This window comes from Cyprinus carpio, chromosome B25 (genome assembly GCF_018340385.1).
Source record: "Cyprinus carpio isolate SPL01 chromosome B25, ASM1834038v1, whole genome shotgun sequence".
Lineage (NCBI taxonomy): Eukaryota > Metazoa > Chordata > Actinopteri > Cypriniformes > Cyprinidae > Cyprinus > Cyprinus carpio.
In genome coordinates this window covers 4,080,629-4,100,631 of record NC_056621.1, presented here as the reverse complement: position 1 = coordinate 4,100,631, position 20,003 = coordinate 4,080,629, and the positions used below count along the sequence as shown (strand labels likewise).

Sequence of the window (20,003 nt, the reverse complement as noted above, 5' to 3'; positions counted from 1 at the left end):
CATGCATAATATGCCTGTGTTATGATATGTCGTGATGCATGTTTCCTCACTGAGTAACATTAGAAATAGAAATACCATCAAAAATGAAACTTGCTCAGATGTGATATTTTTATTTTTATATAATTTTTTTGGGTCCATAAGCTGTACTTGCGGCCAACCATTAACTATTTCACGTTTAATGAGCAGTAATATTACCCAAATGATGCAAGGACCAATGTTATTTAATGTTTGTTTACAACGTCTTAAGACAATACATACCTTAAACCCCCCATTTAACAAAGCGGGAGGGTCTTTCGATTGAAAAAACCCGTCTCAACCAATGAGATTCACGGCTGATGTAACGGGCACGCAGAACTGGCCAATCACAAACACAATAACAAACCATCCATGTCTAACCCGACTAGCCAATCGCGCGTCGAGCTCACCAAACTGACGTGCGTCTCCACCAATGGGAAGCCAGATCTAAAAGTAATCAGTCCTGCCTTCGCGGAGAATGCCAGAGATACTCTGTAATGGCGACAGGTTTGGTAAGTGAAAAAAAGTTGTTGAAATATTACCACGAAACGAAACAATAATGTCAATGAACTTTATTTCGCGTGGCTATTTTAGACGGTGACGATTGAGTCCGTGGGGAGCAAAAAGACTGTCATTCATTGTTTCGATCGCAAATGACAACTTTTTACTTGATGGGTTTTTTCTCTGTGACGTTTGTTGTTTTGCTTGTGGTTTAGTCATTCTCTACCTCACTTTAGCGACAATAATTAAACACAGCCAGTCGTGTTTTTTCCTTAAAACCCAGAAGATAACATGGTGTCCATTCATTACAGTGGGGTAAAAGGAAGGACATGATGTACCGTGTCTCAACTTGTTGACATTCTTTTGTTTACAGCTCCCACTGTTGACATTTGAGTTCATTTCTAAACATTTATCTTCATTATTCTACATCGATCAACGGTCTGACAGCTGGGCGGTCTGTATAAGATGTGGTTTGATTAAATACCGCAGTTGTTAATGAGTTTTAGGCGATTTTTTCAAACAAAGATCTCTCGTATTGTTGCGACAGCCGTATTGAGGTTATTGTTCTCGTGTTCAGCTTTAACAACGACGATATTCGTGTTAAAATATCAGTTATAAACCAAAAACATCTATGCGCTGTCGTCTTTTTTGTTTTTGTTTGCTCGCGAGTGCCAAAAAATCTTATTTTCTTCCTGTGTGGAAAAACTGAAACCGTCGCGCGAGCGAAAATGGCCAGAAATAAAGCTTTCCGTTCGTAAACACGGAGGTGTCTTCGGTCTGTTCGAACGGAGGGACGTCCATCTGCGATTCTCTGGAGGTACGGAGAATTTTCTAGCGCAATCTATCGCTGTTATTGATCCCCCGTTGTTACGCAGTTATGAATGAATGAGGTGCGCTGCGCATGCGCCAAGTTCCAGAAAGTTTATAAACAAGCCTTGCGTGCAATGCGGGTCACGTGACCACGCTTCACAGAAACGGGCCACAAACAAAACGCGTTAACACGACGAAATTTGCTTTATTAAGGATTCAAGCCTTGACGACTCTCGTTTAATTGTGAAATGAGTGTTAACGTGATCAAACAGTGGCCAAGAACATATTGCACAATAGGCTGCACAACAGAACAGATGTTTTTTTTTCCAGTGTTTACTTCTGTTGTCCCGCATTCATTCATTCATTCATTCAATCAATCAATAAAAATGCCTACAAAGTAAAACCTGTGCAAGTAAGCTGGTTTGGAAACTACCTACCCGTTTTGCTTTCACTGTAACGCTTCTCTTGCATTCACAGCCCGCCCAGCTGACATGTTATAATATGGTGTGGGAAGTGAAAACTCAGTCTGTCCCTCAAAGAGTCCAGGAAGTCCAGACACAGAGCTCAGGTATGGACGAGGCCTTCGATTTGCTGAAATGCAATGAGCGCCTGCCCTCCTCACCTGGCTGCCCTTCTAACGAGAGTCACATGGAGTACGGTAATTACATTTTTATCACTCATGTGTTCTATCGAAATGGTAAAAAACACATTTACGATTCCAAATACTATTTGCAATGACAGTTTCTGTCTCTGCAGATGACCTGCCTGAGCTGCAGGAGGTGCAGGATGACCAGTCGACCCCGGGTGTGTTCCAGGTGGCCCCGGGCGTGTCGCATCACGAGGAGGGGCCCGTCGAGGGCCGGAGCTCCAGGCCTGAGGGCAACGTTTCACACACAAACTGGCTGACCGAGCTGGCCAACATCGCCACCAGCCCTCAAAGCCCCCTGCTCCAGAACGCCCCACACAACCGGTCAGGAAATCCTGGCATTTATACAACTGCACAAGAATGTAAATGGCACAGCTCGGACGGTACTGATGATGCATTTTCATTGCAGGTCTTCTCCTGTCCACATCTTCTCCAACAGTAGCAGTTTACATTCCTACGCTAGACCCCCTCTGTCTTCCAGCAGCGCCCCCAGTCCCGCCCGTAGCCACATGAGAGAACGCCGCCGCACCAGGGTACCACCGTGGGCCTTTAGAAATGCAAACACTTATAATGGCATTTCATGAATGGCTTAAGAGTTTTTGGAGAATGTTATGTGCTGCTGTTATCAAGATCCAGAATAAACTTATTGCCACACTTGCCAGTGGTGAGTGAACTGAGAAAGTTTGCCACCCATGAAACATATATAAATATATACATATATTAATCTAATTAATTACATGATGTGCCGGTTAATTAATCTACAATTAGATTACATTTGGCTTTGAAAATACCCACAAAAGATTATTTCAGGTTATTTTTGTGTTAAATGAGAAAGTATTAAGTAGACATTACAAATAGTAGCTTTAGAAAAAAAAAATATTTTATTTGATTCAGCATGAAATTTATTATACATAAACATTAAGGCTACAACAGGCTAACGTAAATGGAACATAAAAGAAGATCATTTGAGAAACATCTCAGTTTTTTTTATTTTTGCGTTCATGCAATGAAAGTAACTGGAAACCAAAACAGCTGTGCTACCAACATTCTTCAAAATACATTTTTTTATGAAAGTAAGTCATTTAGGTTTGAGTAAATGATGACATATATATATATATATATACATATATATATATATATATCAGCCATGTTGTCATTTAAGGCCTATCAGTGTAAATTTAAAATCATTTATATACTATATAGTATTTATTTATATTTTTAATTAGCTTTTATTTTTATAGCTTCAGTTTTTTATCAAGTTTATTTTATAATTATTTATATACTATAATTTTTATTGATATTTTTAATAAGCTTTTATTTTTATATTTTCAGTTTATATTTTAATTTAATATAATATTTTGTAATTTTGTGTGCTTTTTAATTTTAATTTTATTTTAGTTTTAGTTCGTCTTATTATTTATTTCCAGTTCGTAGTGCTTAAACTTGAACTTATTTCAGTTAGTTGCCAAAAGTAACATGTCTATTTTTTTTACTCTCTTCAATCTAATACTTATATTTCATTTATTTCAGGTTTATTTCAAAAAAAAAATTTTCTGAATAGTTTAAGTCGTCCTTAAACTGTAATAACCTGATTTTAATTTTAATTTTAGTAATACTGATTTGCTTTTATAATTTAAAAATATTTCTGTTTAGCCTTATTTTAATTTTTTTATTTGTATTTATATTATTTAATTTTTTCATTTCAGCTTTATTTGAACTCATTTTTATAATAAAAATAATTAATAATATTCTTTTTAGCCTTATTTTATTTCAGTTATAGTAATTTTACTACTTAAACTTATTTCAGTTCATTTTCTTCTTTTTTATTTTTTTATCAAATTTATATTTTGTTTCATTTCAGCTTTATGTCAATGAATGAAAACTCATTTTAATAGTTTTAGTTAGACAACACTGTTTACAAGTTAATCTCTCTGTAAAACTATATACTATATGTCTCCATCATTCCTACAGTTCGACTGGAAGCATGCATTATGTTGCGGTTCCTAATACAGTTAGCGGCCACATGGCGCAGTAATCTTATTTACTGTTCATTTTAGACCAGGGTTCCTCAAATCTTGCCCTGGAGGGCCAGTCTGCTTCAGAGTTTAGCTACAACCCTGATCAAACTCACCTACCTGTGATTTTCTAATGATCCTGAAGACATTGATTAGCATGCTCAGGTGTGTTTAATTAGGGTTAGAGCTAAACTCTGCAGGAAAGTGGATCTCGTGGGCCAGATTTGAGAATCCCTGTTTTAGACCCTGGCTGAGAGTTAAAGAGTAAATATCATATAGTACATACTTTTGAGGCTGTTTTATCTGCATTTTCCAGGCCAGCAGCGAGTCAGAGTCAGGCATTTTCTGCATGTCATCTCTGTCTGATGATGATGACATGGGATGGTCCCATTCCTGGCCCTCCACTGCCTGGCATTGCTTCCTGAAAGGTAAAGACACACACAGATAAATTGTTCCCAAAACCTGGGAACAAAATAACATCTGATATTGTGATGCCAATTTTGTTTATCAGTGAGTTCAGGAAATGTGGTGAACAGCACCTTCTGAGTAAAAGCTCACACCCTCAGCCTGGAACATGTTTGTTTCTTTGTTGCTTTATTTTAACAAAAGTGTCTAGGCTTAACTTTTCTGCCTTTTGATACATGGGGATCTCTTTTCAAACACTTGTCTCTGTCTCTTTCCTCCAGGAACACGTCTACGCTTCCACAAAGGTCTGAACGTGGAGTGGCAGGATGCAGAGGACGTGATGGAGTCGGATGAAGATTCAGAAGACGAGGGAGGAACACAGCCCAACCCAATGAAGGTAATGATGTACACATCAGTCAGATGTCATTCTTTCACCTTTTAAAGGAATAGTTCACTCAGATTGTAATTTACTGAAAATATACTCATCCTCAGGTCATCCAAGATGTGGATTAGTTTGTTTCTTGATCAGATTTGGAGAAATGAAGCATTACATCAGTTGCTCAGCAATGGATCCTCTGCAGTGAATGGGTGCCGTCAGAATGAAAGTCCAAACAGCTGATAAAAACATCACAATAATCCACAAGTAATCCACCTGATTCAGATTAGATCATTTTTTGGATTCTGATTCTGACGGCACCCATTCACTGCAGAGGATCCATTGGTGAGCAAGTGATGTAATTCTTCATTTCTCAAAATCTGACGAAAGAACAAACTCATCTACAACTTGGACGACCTGAGGATAAGTACATTTTCAGCAAATTCTCATTTTCGGTCAAACTGTTCCATTAATGAATTCATCAAGTAGTAACTTTTAAAAATGCATTGAAAAATCTTATTGCCAAAGTAATTTTAGTTTGTTTGTCTCGCAGAGTTACGGCTCTGATGGGCTAAAGCTGGTGGTCTTTGAGGAGAGTGTGTCTTTCGGCCAGTCTGTCCTGAAATTAACCTTTGACCCCGGTTCCTCTGAAGCAGGGCTTCTGACCGCTGAGTGCAGTTTGGGCCATCCGTTTTTTGTGAAAAATAAAGGTAAATGCAGAAGTCTGTTTCTATGCAGTATCATTAAAAGATAAATGTGATTTGGGAATTTTAATCTAACCTGTGCACGTGTGTTAGGGTGGTCTTCTTTCTATCCGAGCCTTACTGTTGTACAGCATGGCATTCCCTGCTATGACATGGAGGCTGGAGACTTGTGTCTGCCACCAGGACACCGCGACGCCATCAACTGTGACGACTCAGTCGTTTTTGACACTTTTAAGAGGTACCAGTGTTGGTATTGTTAATGACAACTAACACTATTAATAATAGTTTTCTATTATTCTATTGAATTGGCTTCGACTTACTGTGTTGAAGATGCTGACTGTTTTCTCACCCCACACAGTTATGACTTCACCCCTCTCGACTCTTCCGCCGTGTATGTTCTGAGCAGTATGGCACGCCAGCGTCGGGCATCCCAGTCCAGCGGGGGCGCTGTGAGTCCCGACTGCGACAAACTTGAGGCCCTCGGCTCCTCCCATCACTCCCCCAGCAGCAAATCACAGCGCAGCCACGCCTCAGGAAGCTCTGGAGCCACACCCACAAAGTGCAAGCGGCCAATGAATGCCTTCATGCTTTTTGCCAAGAAGTACAGGGTGGAATATACACAGATGTACCCCGGCAAAGACAACAGGTGTGTGGAAGTGCTGCGAGCAGACAGATGAATGTTTGCATTATGTTACAAAACCTGTTTTTTGTTAATTGAAATAAAGCTGAAATCAAGTAAAATAAAAATATTACATGGAAAAATATTAGAAATGTTGTCTGAGTGGCTAATTTAAATAAAAGTCTAAGTTCGAGCACAAGAACTGAAATAAATCAAAATCGAAATATTTAAAAATAATAAATAACAAAAGTATATAAAATTAACCAAAATTACGCTGTTAATTTCAAACATAGGCAGCATTTTAACTAAAATGGAGAGGTGGGGAATAGTCGTATTTTTTCATAGAACAGGAAAAAACATTTGGCCAAAACAAATCTATTGTTACAGAAACATGCTGTCTACCTTTAGAAACGGTTTCAACTGCCACACAGTAGGGTAATATGTCCTTTATACATCAGAAGTGAAATTTGTCTCTTTAAGTGAGGTTTCCATGTCTAATTTACTCAGAGCCATCAGCGTGATTCTGGGCGATAAATGGAAGAAGATGAAGAATGAGGAGAGGAGGATGTACACCATGGAGGCCAAAGCTCTGGCCGAGGAGCAGAAGCGTCTCAACCCTGACTGCTGGAAACGCAAGAGAACAAACTCGGTCAGCATTTTTTAATTAGCATGATTATTGTCATTTTGTGAATCTGTTTTTGAAAGAAAATTCTGAGTTTAGATCGTGATTTTGACATTTTTTTAAATTCCAACAATTCCCACATAATACCTATTTTATACCCACATAATTAAATTTTACTATTTTCTTGGAATTCTGAGTTTAGATCTTTTTTCCCCACAGAATTAATTGTGACTTTTTGATCTCACAATTAGGACTTTTCTTCTCAGAATTATGAGTTTATATTATATACAATTCTGACAGTTTATTTTTTTTTCTCAGAATTTCTAGAAAAAAAAAAACATAAATCCAAATTGTGAGATATAAACTCAGAACTTTGAAAAGTCAGAATTGTGAGATAAAAATTAGCAGTTTTTATTTATTTTTTATTCCATGCTGGAACCAAGTTTTCATAAATTGGTGATAGGTCATGAAAAGTTTGAAAATGATTATTAAAAAAAATTCCTTTTCATTTCACTAGGGCTCTCAGCAAAACTAGGCTAAGTATTGTCAAAGAAAAAACATGAACTGGACAGCAGGAGACGGACACTGACACACATTCTCTCGAAAGAATGACAAACTGCAACTGTGATGCTACACGCACTTGCTTTAGGAAAAAAAAATGAAGAAAAACAATTTATCATTACAACGAAACATCTTCACGAGAAGAATTGCGAAAGAGAAATTACATTTAAAAAAATATATGACCGAAAGGCAAATGATATAATTATATGCAATATAAAATATAATCTAGTCAACTAACTGTGCTTACGTATTTTTCTTATCCTTTCAAAAACAACAAAAAAGCCTTACTCTTCCAAAGCAAGACAACGCTCAGTTCTTCTATCAGGTAATTTTGTATTTCTAGGCTTGAAAGGTGCAACCCTGTGGTGCTATTTTACTGAGGCCGAAGGAGCGATATTATACAAATAATGTCTATTTTTAAATGTAAAAAGGGGAAATTTAGATGTTAGCTCATTTTTTCAGCTGTTCATATTAATTGTATTTGTATAACTCAACTTATTGCACAGACTCAAATGTATTGCAAATAGACGGATGATGTTCAACTGCATATTCGTCAATGTGCTGGAAAGGGGTTGAATTTCATATGACGTCAGTCCAGCCTAGGCCATATTCAGTGTGTGTCGGCGTACCTGTGTGTGTGTGTGTGTGTGTGTGTGTGTGTGTGTGTGTGTGTGTGTGCGTGTGTATGATAGTCTATCCATATGGCCATATTGTACATGGATAAAGTCCCACACACAAGCGCACAAGTACAAAGACACGCATGTTGTCACATACAGCACTTCAGGGCCATGCCTTCACTGTAAGTGTTCTTGTTTTTGCACTTTATATTCATATATCTCCTTTATATATACCATATATATATATATAGTATACATATATCTCTAAAATGTTCCTTACAAAACCAATAAATGTATACAAGCTGAAATGTTGTGTAAAAACATATATATATATATATAAATATATATATCTTGATAAGATCCTTTGACACAATCATGGCCAAACTGAGCAACTGAGTGTTGTGCTTTGTGTTTTTGCCATTAGATTACATTACAAATACATTTTGTTAATATTGTACAGGTCCACGTTCCCATCCATTTCCATTTCTTGCACAAACTATTCTTGTATCATATCATAAATAAAATTTTAAACTTGCTACCCTAAACATTTGCAGCCTTTCTTCATTTTCTTGCCATAATAAAGGTTCAAGGCTTAGCGCTGGAATAAATAATAAAGTCCACACTATTTAAAAGGTATAGACACAAGAATTAACATATTACATCATTAAGTGAACGTGCAGACAGTGTATAACCACCTTAGTATTCACTGATACTATATAAAAAGATAAAATCACAATGTAGTCTACTGTGTTCTTTAAGATAATTTTCAGGTTAACTGTATTTTCAGCGAAAATTATATACTATATCTAACCTATGTTAACATGTTTATAAACATAATACATGCTAAATAGCGAAAATTATATACTATATCTAAAACATGTTAAAAACATTATGTTTATAAACATTGTGATTAAATGTTAAACATTAATAAATGCAAAAGCGGAACTGAATTTTTTAAATTTTTGACTGCTTGGAGATGGAAAGAATACAGAGGGTCAAATATCAGTAGCAAATTATGACACTAATCTTTAAGATAAAGCAACACCCATTTGGTATAAATATTATGTTAAATGAACACATATCAGACATTAGCACAGCTTTTCAGGTGCGTTTTTCAAAGACAGCTCTGCTCCTGAACAATTTAAACCTTTCAGTGTCGGAAAACACTCATGCCTTCATGAAATTTAAATGATGCAGTCTGAACTGTATGCCTTTTAGTGCACCTTTTTAGTTTCAGGAGCATTTAAACGGGACAAAAATACATATTCCAACAGAATTAAAAGACATATTCACACATATAACTAGATTTTAACTTGCAAAAGTGCTAAGCACAACCTCAACAAACTGCATCATTAGAAAGACATCTTATAATTTGGGCTTTTTATCTAATAATTATGACTTAGTATCCCATCATAATTTGGGCTTTTTATCTAATAATTATGACCTAATAACCCAACAATTTTTCATTTTTAACAAAAAAAACATAACATATCATAAAATCAAATCTTTTTTTGTTGTCATAATTTAGATCTTATCATCTTCATACTTAGTATGTCATAAAATTCAACTCTTTTTTTTTGTCATATTATAGGACCCATTTATTTTCTCCAGAATTATGGCTTTCTATTTAATAAATAAAACAAACTTATTTAAGTCACATTCATATCTAACAACAAAAATTAAAAATCTATTTCAATCTCATAATTAACTCAGAATCTCTGTATGTTAGAAACTCTCATTTAAGTTTGGGCTTTTATTTCATCATTATTTCATGACTCTATGTATGAGTAGTATCCCATAATTGTGCTATTTGTATATATATTATAATCATCACTTATTATGTCAAATTCATATATTATAATCATCACTTATTATGTCAAATTCAACATTTTATCTCATAATTTTGACTTCTATGTCATATTTCAGTTATGACTTAGTATGTCAGTTTTGAGTTATAATTATGGCTTTGTCTCATAATTAAAATTTTTGTCAATTTCACCTTTAGATCTCATAACTATAGTTTAGTATCTCATAATTAGGGCTTTTATCTCATATTTATCACATAGTATGTCATAAATGTAACTTTTTTCCGGCCATTTTTATCATCTACCAATCTAAGTCAGATCATATTTTTTGGTAAGGATGTCAGGACAGTGTGAGAGATGTCTGTTTGCAGCGTGCCTCTACTTGCTTTCTGAGCTCAGTGTGTTGATCCACTGCGACTGTGAGCCGAAGCACACCGTGGCACCAACCACAGCCTTGTGCTCCACATTCCTGAAACTCCTCCAAATCACACACACACTGCAGCATGTGTCCGCAGTCCTGCTTTTGGCTGGCAGCTCGGGCTCTTTGGGGCCTCAATGTGATAGTGACAGCTCATGTTTATGCATGATGTGGAGCTTCCCAGCGCTGAAGCGGAGCGCTGATGAAGTCATGCGAGCCCGGTGATGTGCGGCGCCTGGTGCTGCGACCAAGCGTGTCCTCTCGTCAAGGACTGTGAGCAGACGGGAATAGAGCCCAGAATGAGGAGCAACATTAAAGAAGACAGTTCAAATCAGCAGCTGTCAGCGCAACGTCACCACGTGGCCAATAACAAACTCGTTTGAGAGCTGATGTGGTTAGCATTTAAACCGAAGCAGCCAGTACTGATCAAAATATTAATATAACAGAACACTGATCGCATGCAATATGGCTAGCACATCTTTTATATTGGTTATTTTCATTTTCTGAAGGAAAAACTGGACAGCTTTTTCATCATCTAGCAGGTGAAAATCTTCCTCAGCAAAAAACAGAATCATTTATGTCTGGAGAACAAATGATGAGATTGAAGTCCATTTCCACCACACAAGAAAAAAAAGTCTCATAATTATAAGTCATAGAATTATGAGATATAGGTCATAATTATAACGTGTCATAATTTTGAGATATACAGAGATATACAAGTCCTAATTACAACAAAAATGTATAACTGACAAAAATGTGCAATTATGAGATAAAAAGTCAATTATGACAAAAATGACGTCATAAGTATTTTGACCTTTATGTAATAATTTAGTGTCATATTTTGGACTTTCTAACCTCAGTTAAGACTTAGTACGTCAATCTTATAATTACTGTTTCATGTCTTATAATATCAACTTTTTATCTCATAGTTATGATTTACAACATAGGCTCGTTGGAAATACTTGCCTCTACCTACATTTCTGCAAAACTCAAAAAACTTACCTATACACAGGAATTGCTGCAGTTTCTAGTTGAAATGAACACTAGAGGCAGTAAAACACAAAATATGATTTGCGACAGAGCATTAACTTTTAGCGATACTCATTGGATATTTGAACCACTGCAATACGTACCTGAAGCAACGTAATGCAAACACAGCAATACATGCCTATAACAACATAACAAAAACAAATATTGAACCTGCGTTTTAGCGCCACTCACTGAACGCTTCACTTTGAAACTGCCGTGAAACGTGCAGAAAGGTACATAATAACGGTCTTGCAGAAATGTATTTAGAGGCACGTATTTGATTGATGATTTAATTTCCCATTTTGACTTTTTATCTCAAAAAGATGAACTCAAATGTCAAAAATTCAACTTTTCTATCTCAAAAATTTACCTGTTCGTCATAATTATGAATTTCATTTAATTTCTACTTTCTACCATCTCATTATGACTTAGTATCCCAATTTTATCTTTTTATTCCCACTTTTTTACTTTTATCTCATAATTTTGAATTTTTATGTCATAATTGAGATTGTTTTGTCATATTATTGACTCTTAAATCCCAATAAATACATATAATTACAACATAAAAAAGAATTAATAATTTCTCATAATTTCATCATCTCAAAATCATAACTACAAATTAATATCTAATTTTGACTTTTTATCTCATAATGATCACTTCAAATGTCATAAATTTAACTTTTCTATCTCAAACATTTATCTGTTCATCATAATTATGAATTTCATTTAATTTCTATCTCAATTATGATTTATCTGTTCAATCATAATTTGAATTTTCCATTTAAAATTTTATCTCATACTTTTGTTCATACATAATTGAGATTTTGTCATTATGACTTTCTAATCCAATTTAATCTTAATTTTATCTCATACTTTTTGTCATAATTGAGATTTTGACATTCTAATCTCATTAAATACTAATCAAACTTAATAATCAGCAATCAAAACTTAGAAAAAATGTCAAGCCAATTTTCTATCTAGTATGGTTCATATTATGAATCATAATTTAATCTTTAGTATCCCAATTTTATCTTTTTATTCCCACTGTTTAAATTTTATCTCATAATCTTGAATTTTTATATCATAATTGAGATTGTTTTGTCATATTTTTGACTTTCTAATCTCAGTTAAGACTTAGTATCTCAATCTTAAATAGTATGGCTTCATATCTCATAATTTAATCTTTTTATCTCATAGTTGTGATTTAATATCTCATTTTCGACTTTTTATCTCATAATGATCACTGTTTGTGTAAGTATGAGCAATAGTATTCATTAAACTAGCATTAATTTGCATGACTAAGCCCTTCCAGTGCACTTCGGTTCACACTGACTTCAGGCAGTCACCGTTTCACTGGCAGCCCTCATTATGAATCTGCTCTTCTGAGAGGAGCAATTTGCAGAACAAATGACTAACAAAATGAACGTTTAAAGATGAAGTGTGTATGTATGTGTGTGAGAGAGATGTCAGTGGGTGCGGCTGGCTAATCAGAGCCTGCATCTGCACACAGACTTCTTCATTAGAAGTAATTACACCACTATAATGGGAAGCGAGCGAGTATGGGAGCGAGAGAAGGATCAGACAAAGTCTATGTGCTCCGTTTAACAATGACAAAAACTACTGGAGTCAGCGTTCGTGTTTACTGTATGAATAATTTGCTGCCTAGGATGTTTTAGTGAAAAATGGTTAGTTGTTGTCTGAATTCACAAATAAATCTACATCCTGTCCTGTTGTAAGTCTTGCGTAGATGAATGTGTACCAGCGGCCTAACGTCTCTATATGCAGCTTATTCTGTCCACGATTCAGTTTTAGTTTGTTTTACTTGAACATTATAACACTTATACCATTTACAGGTGGTTTATCTGAATTAGATAGCACATGAGTACCTGTGAATACTTGCACAGAAAATAAGACAAAAACCAAAACATAATATATTCTAGAAGACATCTGATATCACTAAACTGGCAAACTTTGGCAAATCCAGCGATTAGTTCTTTTTCAAAAGCGCTTGCTGTATCAAGTGACAATTGGCACATTAAACGGTGTATTTCAACACACTTGGCCTGTGGTGCAGATCGAATCCTCAGCAGGGACGTTCACACATCTCTGTCACTGTCAGCCTCTTCAGAGTCAAATTGCAAGAGCCAATCCAGCCCACTGATGTTTAAATGCTTGAACAGGGTTAAGGACCACTGTCAGAGATAACAGACAGAGAGAGCTTAGGCACAAGAGAACAGATAAAGAGCCAAAAAAGTAGAAAAAGGATTTACTCCCTCTGATGGGCCGACAAGAGGAGATAAATAATTTTCAGTTCTCGGATTTCATTCTTTTTTGCTTCTCTTCATGCCTTTGTCAATGTCTTTCTCTCTGTCCAGGTGTAACTGGAAAACTGAGACAAATAAAAAAAAGAAATTATAGCTCTTATATATATACTCCCAAAGGTTTGGGGTCAGTAAGACTGTTTAATGTTTCTGAATTAAGTTTCTTTTAAGCTCACCAAATAGGATGCATTTATTTGATCAAAAACAGATGCACTAAATTTGGGGTAAGTAACATTTTTAAATATTTTTGAAAAAAGTATTTTCTGCTCACCAAAGATACATTTTATTTGGTGAAAATGCAGTAAAAACAGTAAAATTCTGAAATATTATTACAATTTAAAACGAATGTTTTCTAATTGAATATATTTTAAAATGTATTCTTGTGATGCAAAGCTGATATTTCAGTATCATTACTCCAGTCTTCAGTGTCACATGATCCTTCTTCAGAAATCATTCTAATTTGCAGATTTGCTGCTCAAGATTTATGATTTATGATTATTATCAATGTTAAAAACAGTTGTGCTGCTTCATATTTTTGTGGAAACTATGATACATGTTTTTTTCAGAATTGTTTGATGAATAGAAAGTTAAACTAATGTACATTAGTGTAATAAATGTATATACTGTAACTTTTGATCGATTCAATGCCACTGCTGAATAAAACTAATATATTAATCATGCAATAAATGATCAAATAGCATATGAACATCTTAATACCACAGGCCTACAATCATCATAATTCCCAGGATAGGATCCCGACTGCCTTTTATTGAGGATCAAGCATTCAAACCCCTCATGCCAAGAACTCACATTATATTCATTTAAATATAAATTAAATAATTACTCGTTTAAATGTAATTTACGCGGCCACATAAATCCAGCGGATGATAGCAGTGTTTTTCACCTGCTGAAAATTAATAAACGAGCGCGCTAATTAAGGCCGTGACCTACATCGACGAACAAGATCAGCCACAAACACTCATTTCCTGGTGAAAACAGCCAAGATGATGCTCACAGATCTGATTACATTATCAGTGACACAAATGCCACGAGAAAGAGGATATACAACGTGAGTGATCTGTGGCCTGCTTGCATGCCATATTTAGCGCCATGGCAAATTTATTGAAACGATTACGAACAAACGCAGGAGTCGCATTCATTAGCGATTACCCGTAGATGAACTGCTGGCGAATCTTAATGAGGATGTTGATGTTCATCGATTCCACGCAAACAACGGGCCGAGATTCGATCGTAAACAAGGACCACCGGACAGGTGATGGATGGGAAATAACCAGCAGAGATGAGACATGGATTCAACACGATGTTAGCCCATGTGCTCTCACAGAGAGAGAGAACAACTTACTTTACTTAGTTGGCTGTTATTTTAAAGTCATATATTCCAGTTATATGTACAGGTGCTGGTCATATAATTAGAATATCATCAAAAAGTTGATTTCACTAATTCCATTCAAAAAGTGAAACTTGTATATTATATTCATTCATAACACACAGACTGATATATTTCAAATGTTTATTTCTTTTAATTTTGATGATTATAACTGACAACTAAGGAAAATCCTAAATTCAGTATCTCAGAAAATTAGAATATTGTGAAAAAGGTTCAATATTGAAGACACCTGGTGCCAAACTCTAATCAGCTAATTAACTCAAAAACACCTTTCAAAGGCCTTTAAATGGTCTCTCAGTCTAGTTCTGTAGGCTACACAATCATGGGGAAGACTGCTGACTTGACAGTTGTCCAAAAAGATGACCATTGACACCTTGCACAAGGAGGGCAAGATACAAAAGGTCATTGCAAAAAGAGGCTGGCTGTTCACAGAGATCTGTGTCCAAGCACATTAATAGAGAGGCGAAGGGAAGGAAAAGATATGATAGAAAAAAGTGAACAAGCAATAGGGATAACTGTACCCTGGAGAGGATTGTGAAACAAAACCCATTCAAAAATGTGGGGGAGATTCACAAAGAGTGGACTGCAGCTGGAGTCAGTGCTTCAAGAACCACTACGCACAGACATATGCAATACATGGGCTTCAGCTGTCGCATTCCTTGTGTCAAGCCACTCTTGAACAACAGACAGCGTCAGAAACGTCTCGCTTCAAAAAGGACTGGACTGCTGCTCATTGGTCCAAAGTTATGTTCTCTGATGAAAGTAAATTTTGCATTTCCATTGGATATCAGGGTCCCAGAGTCTGGAGGAAGAGAGGAGAGGCACACAATCCACGTTGCTTGAGGTCCAGTGTAAAGTTTCCACAGACAGTGATGCTTTGGGGTGCCATGTCATCTGCTGGTGTTGGTCCACTGTGTTTTCTGAGGTCCAAGGTCAACGCAGCCGTATACCAGGAAGTTTTAGAGCACTTCATGCTTCCTGCTGCTGACCAACTTTATGGAGATGCAGATTTCATTTTCCAACAGGACTTGGCACCTGCACACAGTGCCAAAGCTTCCAGTACCTGGTTTAAGGACCATGGTATGCCTGATCTTAATTGGCCAGCAAAACTCGCCTGACCTTAACCCCATAGAAAATCTATGGGGTATTGTGAAGAGGAAGATGCGATATGCCAAACCCAAGAATGCAGAAGAGCTGAAGGCCACTATCAGAGCAACCTGGGCTCTCATAACACCTGAGCAGTGCCACAGACTGATCGACTCCATGCCACGCTGCATTGCTGCAGTAAATCAGGCAAAAGAAGCCCCAACTAAGTATTGAGTGCTGTACATGCTCATACTTTTCATGTTCATACTTTTCAGTTGGCCAAGATTTCTAGAAATCCTTTCTTTTGTATTGGTCGTAAGTAATAATCAAATTTTCTGAGATACTGAATTTGGGATTTTCCTTAGTTGTCAGTTATAATCATCAAAATGAAAAGAAATAAACCTTTTAAATATATCAGTCTGTGTGTAATGAATGAATATAATATACAAGTTTCACTTTTTGAATGGAATTAGTGAAATAAATCAACTTTTTGATGATATTCTAATTATATGACCAGCACCTGTAAATGGTGACGCTGGACAGGATGCATCAACAGCGTGTTTAACTCCCGGATGATGAAGCACAGACACCCATGATAGAAGTGTTTGCATAGTGCGCACTCATTCACTTAAATCATCTGGAGTCAAACTGTTTCTCATGTAGCAAGCGTTTCTGTATGTTTTCATGCAGGCAGCGAGAATGTATTTCTGTTCAAAATAAAAGTTCTTTATTGGTATTTATGGTTCCATAAAGACTTACATGGAAGAGCTCCATTCAACACACATCATAATTCACACATAAAAATGGTTCTTGTGTTCACGGAAAAGTTCTTTGGGGAACCAAAAAATGGTTTCTTATATTATATCACTGTAAAAAAAAAACCTTTTGGAGACTGCAGTTAGCCTAAAAATTTAAATGGTCAACATTTACAAACCCATAGGACTTACTTTCTACCATGAGGCACTGAAAGGAGATGTTTCAGAAAGCTCCTGCATGCTGCACTTTTTTATTTTAAGCTCCGAAAACTCTATACACAAAAAAAAACAACAAAAAAATACTCTATAACACTGTACAATATACCAAAACAAAAAAAATCATTCATTCTTTTTACTTTGTAACTAAATGTTCCTGCATGTCTAAAAGTGTCCACCTGCACATTCCAAAGAAAAACATCCAAACGAATCTTAAGGGGTAAAATTAAAAGAATAGTTCACCCAAAAATTAACATTTGCTGAAAAGTTACTCACTCTAATGGTCATCCAAGATCTAAATGAGTTTGTTTCTTCATCAGATTTGGAGAAATGTAGCATTTCATCACTTGCTCACCAATGGATGCTCTGCAGTGAATGGGTGCCGTCAGAATGAGAGTCACATCATAAAAATCCATGTAATCCACACCACTCCCGGTTATTATACTGGATTATTGTGATGTTTTTATCAGCTGTTTGGACTCTCATTCTGACGGCACCCATTCACTTTCTCCATTTCTACAAATCTGTTCCCATAAAGAAACAAACTCATCTACATTCTGGATGGACTGAGGGTGAGTACATTTTCAAAAATACTGTGCCACATTTGTTGTTGTTGAATATTCTGCTTCACTCAGAAATATGTAAATGATATGTGAACAAATGAGTGATGTCACAAGAATGAGTAAATGATAACAGAATCATAATTTCTTAATGTGAACTAAAATACAGATGATTTGCTTCTTGATCTGTCAAACACAAACCCCTCACCATTCCTTTTTTTACTTCTGATGTGAGATTTACTCACTGCTCAGTCTGCTGTTTGTTGCTTTCATGGTTCAGTCAGGCCTTCAGTAAAGAGCGCTTGTGTATTTTCCAGCCATATACAGTCATGAAATGGTGAGAAGCCAGGCGAGGGTCATTAGCTGTGGGCCAGCGATGATCAAATGGTTCGTGTGTGGAGGTTATTAATGTGGCTCCGAGAATACATAGGCAGCTGCGACAGACATCTGTGAGTTAATGAAAACTTCACAACGCCACTAAGGCGACCGCTGAAGGGGGAAAAGAACTGAAGAAAAGGCAAGAAATGAAAGAATGGATCATGCTGGAAGGAAATAGGACGGAAACGAATTATGATGCAGCTGGAATGGAATGAAATGGATCAAGATGGAACGAATCAGAATAGAATGGAATAGAAAAAGGGCTTGGAAAGGAGAATACAAAGATACCAGTAACGCATTACAATAAGATTCAATGCATTAACATTAATAAAGAACTAACAGTGAATCACAATTACAAAATTTAATCTAGGTTAAAGCTAATTTATAATTATACTACGGTTAATTACAACTATAGAAACAAATATATAAATATTAAATAATATAAACAGTACATTAATAATTCATGTTTGTCCATTATACATGAATTGATGCTAATCTATACAATATTTTAAAGTATTAAAATGCATTAGCTTATGCAGAAATTTACATTTATTTTATTTTGGCTATTGCATTAACTACTAGTGACACATTGTTGTAAATATAATACCATTAATAATACTATTATTAAAATATTCATTATGCATGTTATGTCTTCACAGTTACTTTTACTTTTCAAAAAGCATAAAAAATACTTAAAATGTTCTGCGTACTGGATATCAGACACACACAATCAACTTCATTTGATTGGCATACTGAATATTCAATTAAATAAATATTTATATAAACAAAAAATTAACACTAACATTAACAGTATCAGTTGTTAATCCATGTTTGGTTCTTATATGAACTAATGTTAATCTATACAACTTAAAATATTAAAAATGTATAGCACTTGCAGAAATTAACATTTCATTTTTCATCTTGACTATTGCATTACCGTTAACATAACTGCATTCAGAAACGTTAACATAATCATATTAGTTGATGTAACTGCATTAACTAACATTAACATATATAACCTTATTATAAAGTGTCATCACATCAAAACACATTTTAACAGCCTGGTCTGTTTTTTCACATTAAACTCACGGATGTGCATAAAGGCATTCAAAAGTTCATTTTTCTCTGGCAGACACGCCGCACGCTTACACACACACTCAGATTGATTATGTTCTCAGCAGCGTTTATGGGCTCTGTCCAAGCCTGCTGGGAGAATGAATCAGGGGCCGTGAACAACCATTTTACACTGACTCACTGCCCCCACATGGAGGAAGACTCACCGTTAAAGGACACTGCTGGTGGCACCATCTTGCCCCTTAATATCTGCTGAAATGAAAAGAGCAAAGACTTGTTAACTAGGCCCTGTTGATGCTGGAGTCACCACTGCCAGGTTTCTTAACTAGCCTAACCAGGAAGACTTCCTTTAACAATACAGCCCGCTTCACGAAAAACATACTGGTTTAAATGTGTTTTTAAAAACAACATATACTGCTTTTATAGTGACTTGCGAGAAATGCAAGTGTGTCCCGTGCTTCAGCAATTGAAGAAAAAAAAGACATTGTGATGTAATTACTCTTCTCAATAAATAAATTAATGAATACATTCATTTTAAAATAAACTGTGGTTACACTTTTTTACAATACTGCTGTCTTTGACTGTAATTTTGATAAATTAAATGTTATACTGGGAAGCAGAAGCGTCAATTTAAAAAAAAAAGAAAAAGAGAATTAAAATGTCTTCCAAATCTTGTAAACGGCATAAATAATATACAAAATATTCATAATGGATGTTATGTCTTTATAGTTAAGGTATCAAAATTATTATTTATTTAAAAATAAAAATATTGTTAAAAATTGTTCTGCGAATTGGGCTGTCAAATCGATTAATTGCGATTAATTGCATTAAAAATAAAAGTTTGTCTTTACAATATATGTGTGTGTACTGTGTATATTTATATATAAATACACACACACATTTAAGAAATATTTACATATATATGATTTATATTATATATAAATATATATTACATATATTTCTTAAATATATATATGCATTTGTGTATTTATGTATTAAACATATTATGCAAACACGAACTTTTATTTTTGGATGTGATTCTGATTAATTGATTTGAGAGCA

The 20,003-nt window shown here is 35.4% G+C and overlaps 1 protein-coding gene and 1 long non-coding RNA gene across 3 annotated transcripts; one reads left to right on the top strand and one right to left on the bottom strand.

The window, feature by feature from the left end:
- The first annotated feature begins 403 nt into the window (after positions 1 to 403).
- Positions 404 to 7,581, top strand: hbp1 (HMG-box transcription factor 1). 2 transcript variants are annotated; one of them, XM_019112910.2, is made up of 11 exons: positions 404 to 527; positions 1,804 to 1,984; positions 2,083 to 2,296; positions 2,382 to 2,505; positions 4,304 to 4,415; positions 4,674 to 4,789; positions 5,322 to 5,478; positions 5,566 to 5,710; positions 5,831 to 6,118; positions 6,599 to 6,740; positions 7,231 to 7,581. In XM_019112910.2, the coding sequence occupies exons 1-11, from the start codon at positions 513 to 515 to the stop codon at positions 7,246 to 7,248; spliced, it is 1,512 nt and encodes a 503-aa protein (XP_018968455.1). In that variant the 5' UTR covers positions 404 to 512; the 3' UTR covers positions 7,249 to 7,581. The 2 variants fall into 2 exon arrangements, with proteins under 2 accessions (XP_018968455.1, XP_042608491.1); XM_042752557.1 differs by lacking the exon at positions 404 to 527 and adding an exon at positions 793 to 831.
- A 345-nt stretch (positions 7,582 to 7,926) lies between these two features.
- Positions 7,927 to 8,249, bottom strand: LOC122142332. The gene is made up of 2 exons (XR_006158536.1): positions 8,214 to 8,249; positions 7,927 to 8,110 (listed from the first exon to the last, which is right to left on the bottom strand). It is a non-coding gene; the product is annotated as an uncharacterized LOC122142332 (long non-coding RNA).
- Between the last annotated feature and the right edge of the window lie 11,754 nt (positions 8,250 to 20,003).

Bases quoted from the DNA above. Each gene is read 5' to 3' on its own strand.
- hbp1 (XM_042752557.1), top strand. From the start codon at position 808: ATGGTGTCCATTCATTACAGTGGG. The intron at 2,506-4,303 runs GTACCACCGTGG...TGCATTTTCCAG, and splicing joins GAGAACGCCGCCGCACCAGG to GCCAGCAGCGAGTCAGAGTC. The intron at 5,479-5,565 runs GTAAATGCAGAA...CACGTGTGTTAG, and splicing joins GTTTTTTGTGAAAAATAAAG to GGTGGTCTTCTTTCTATCCG.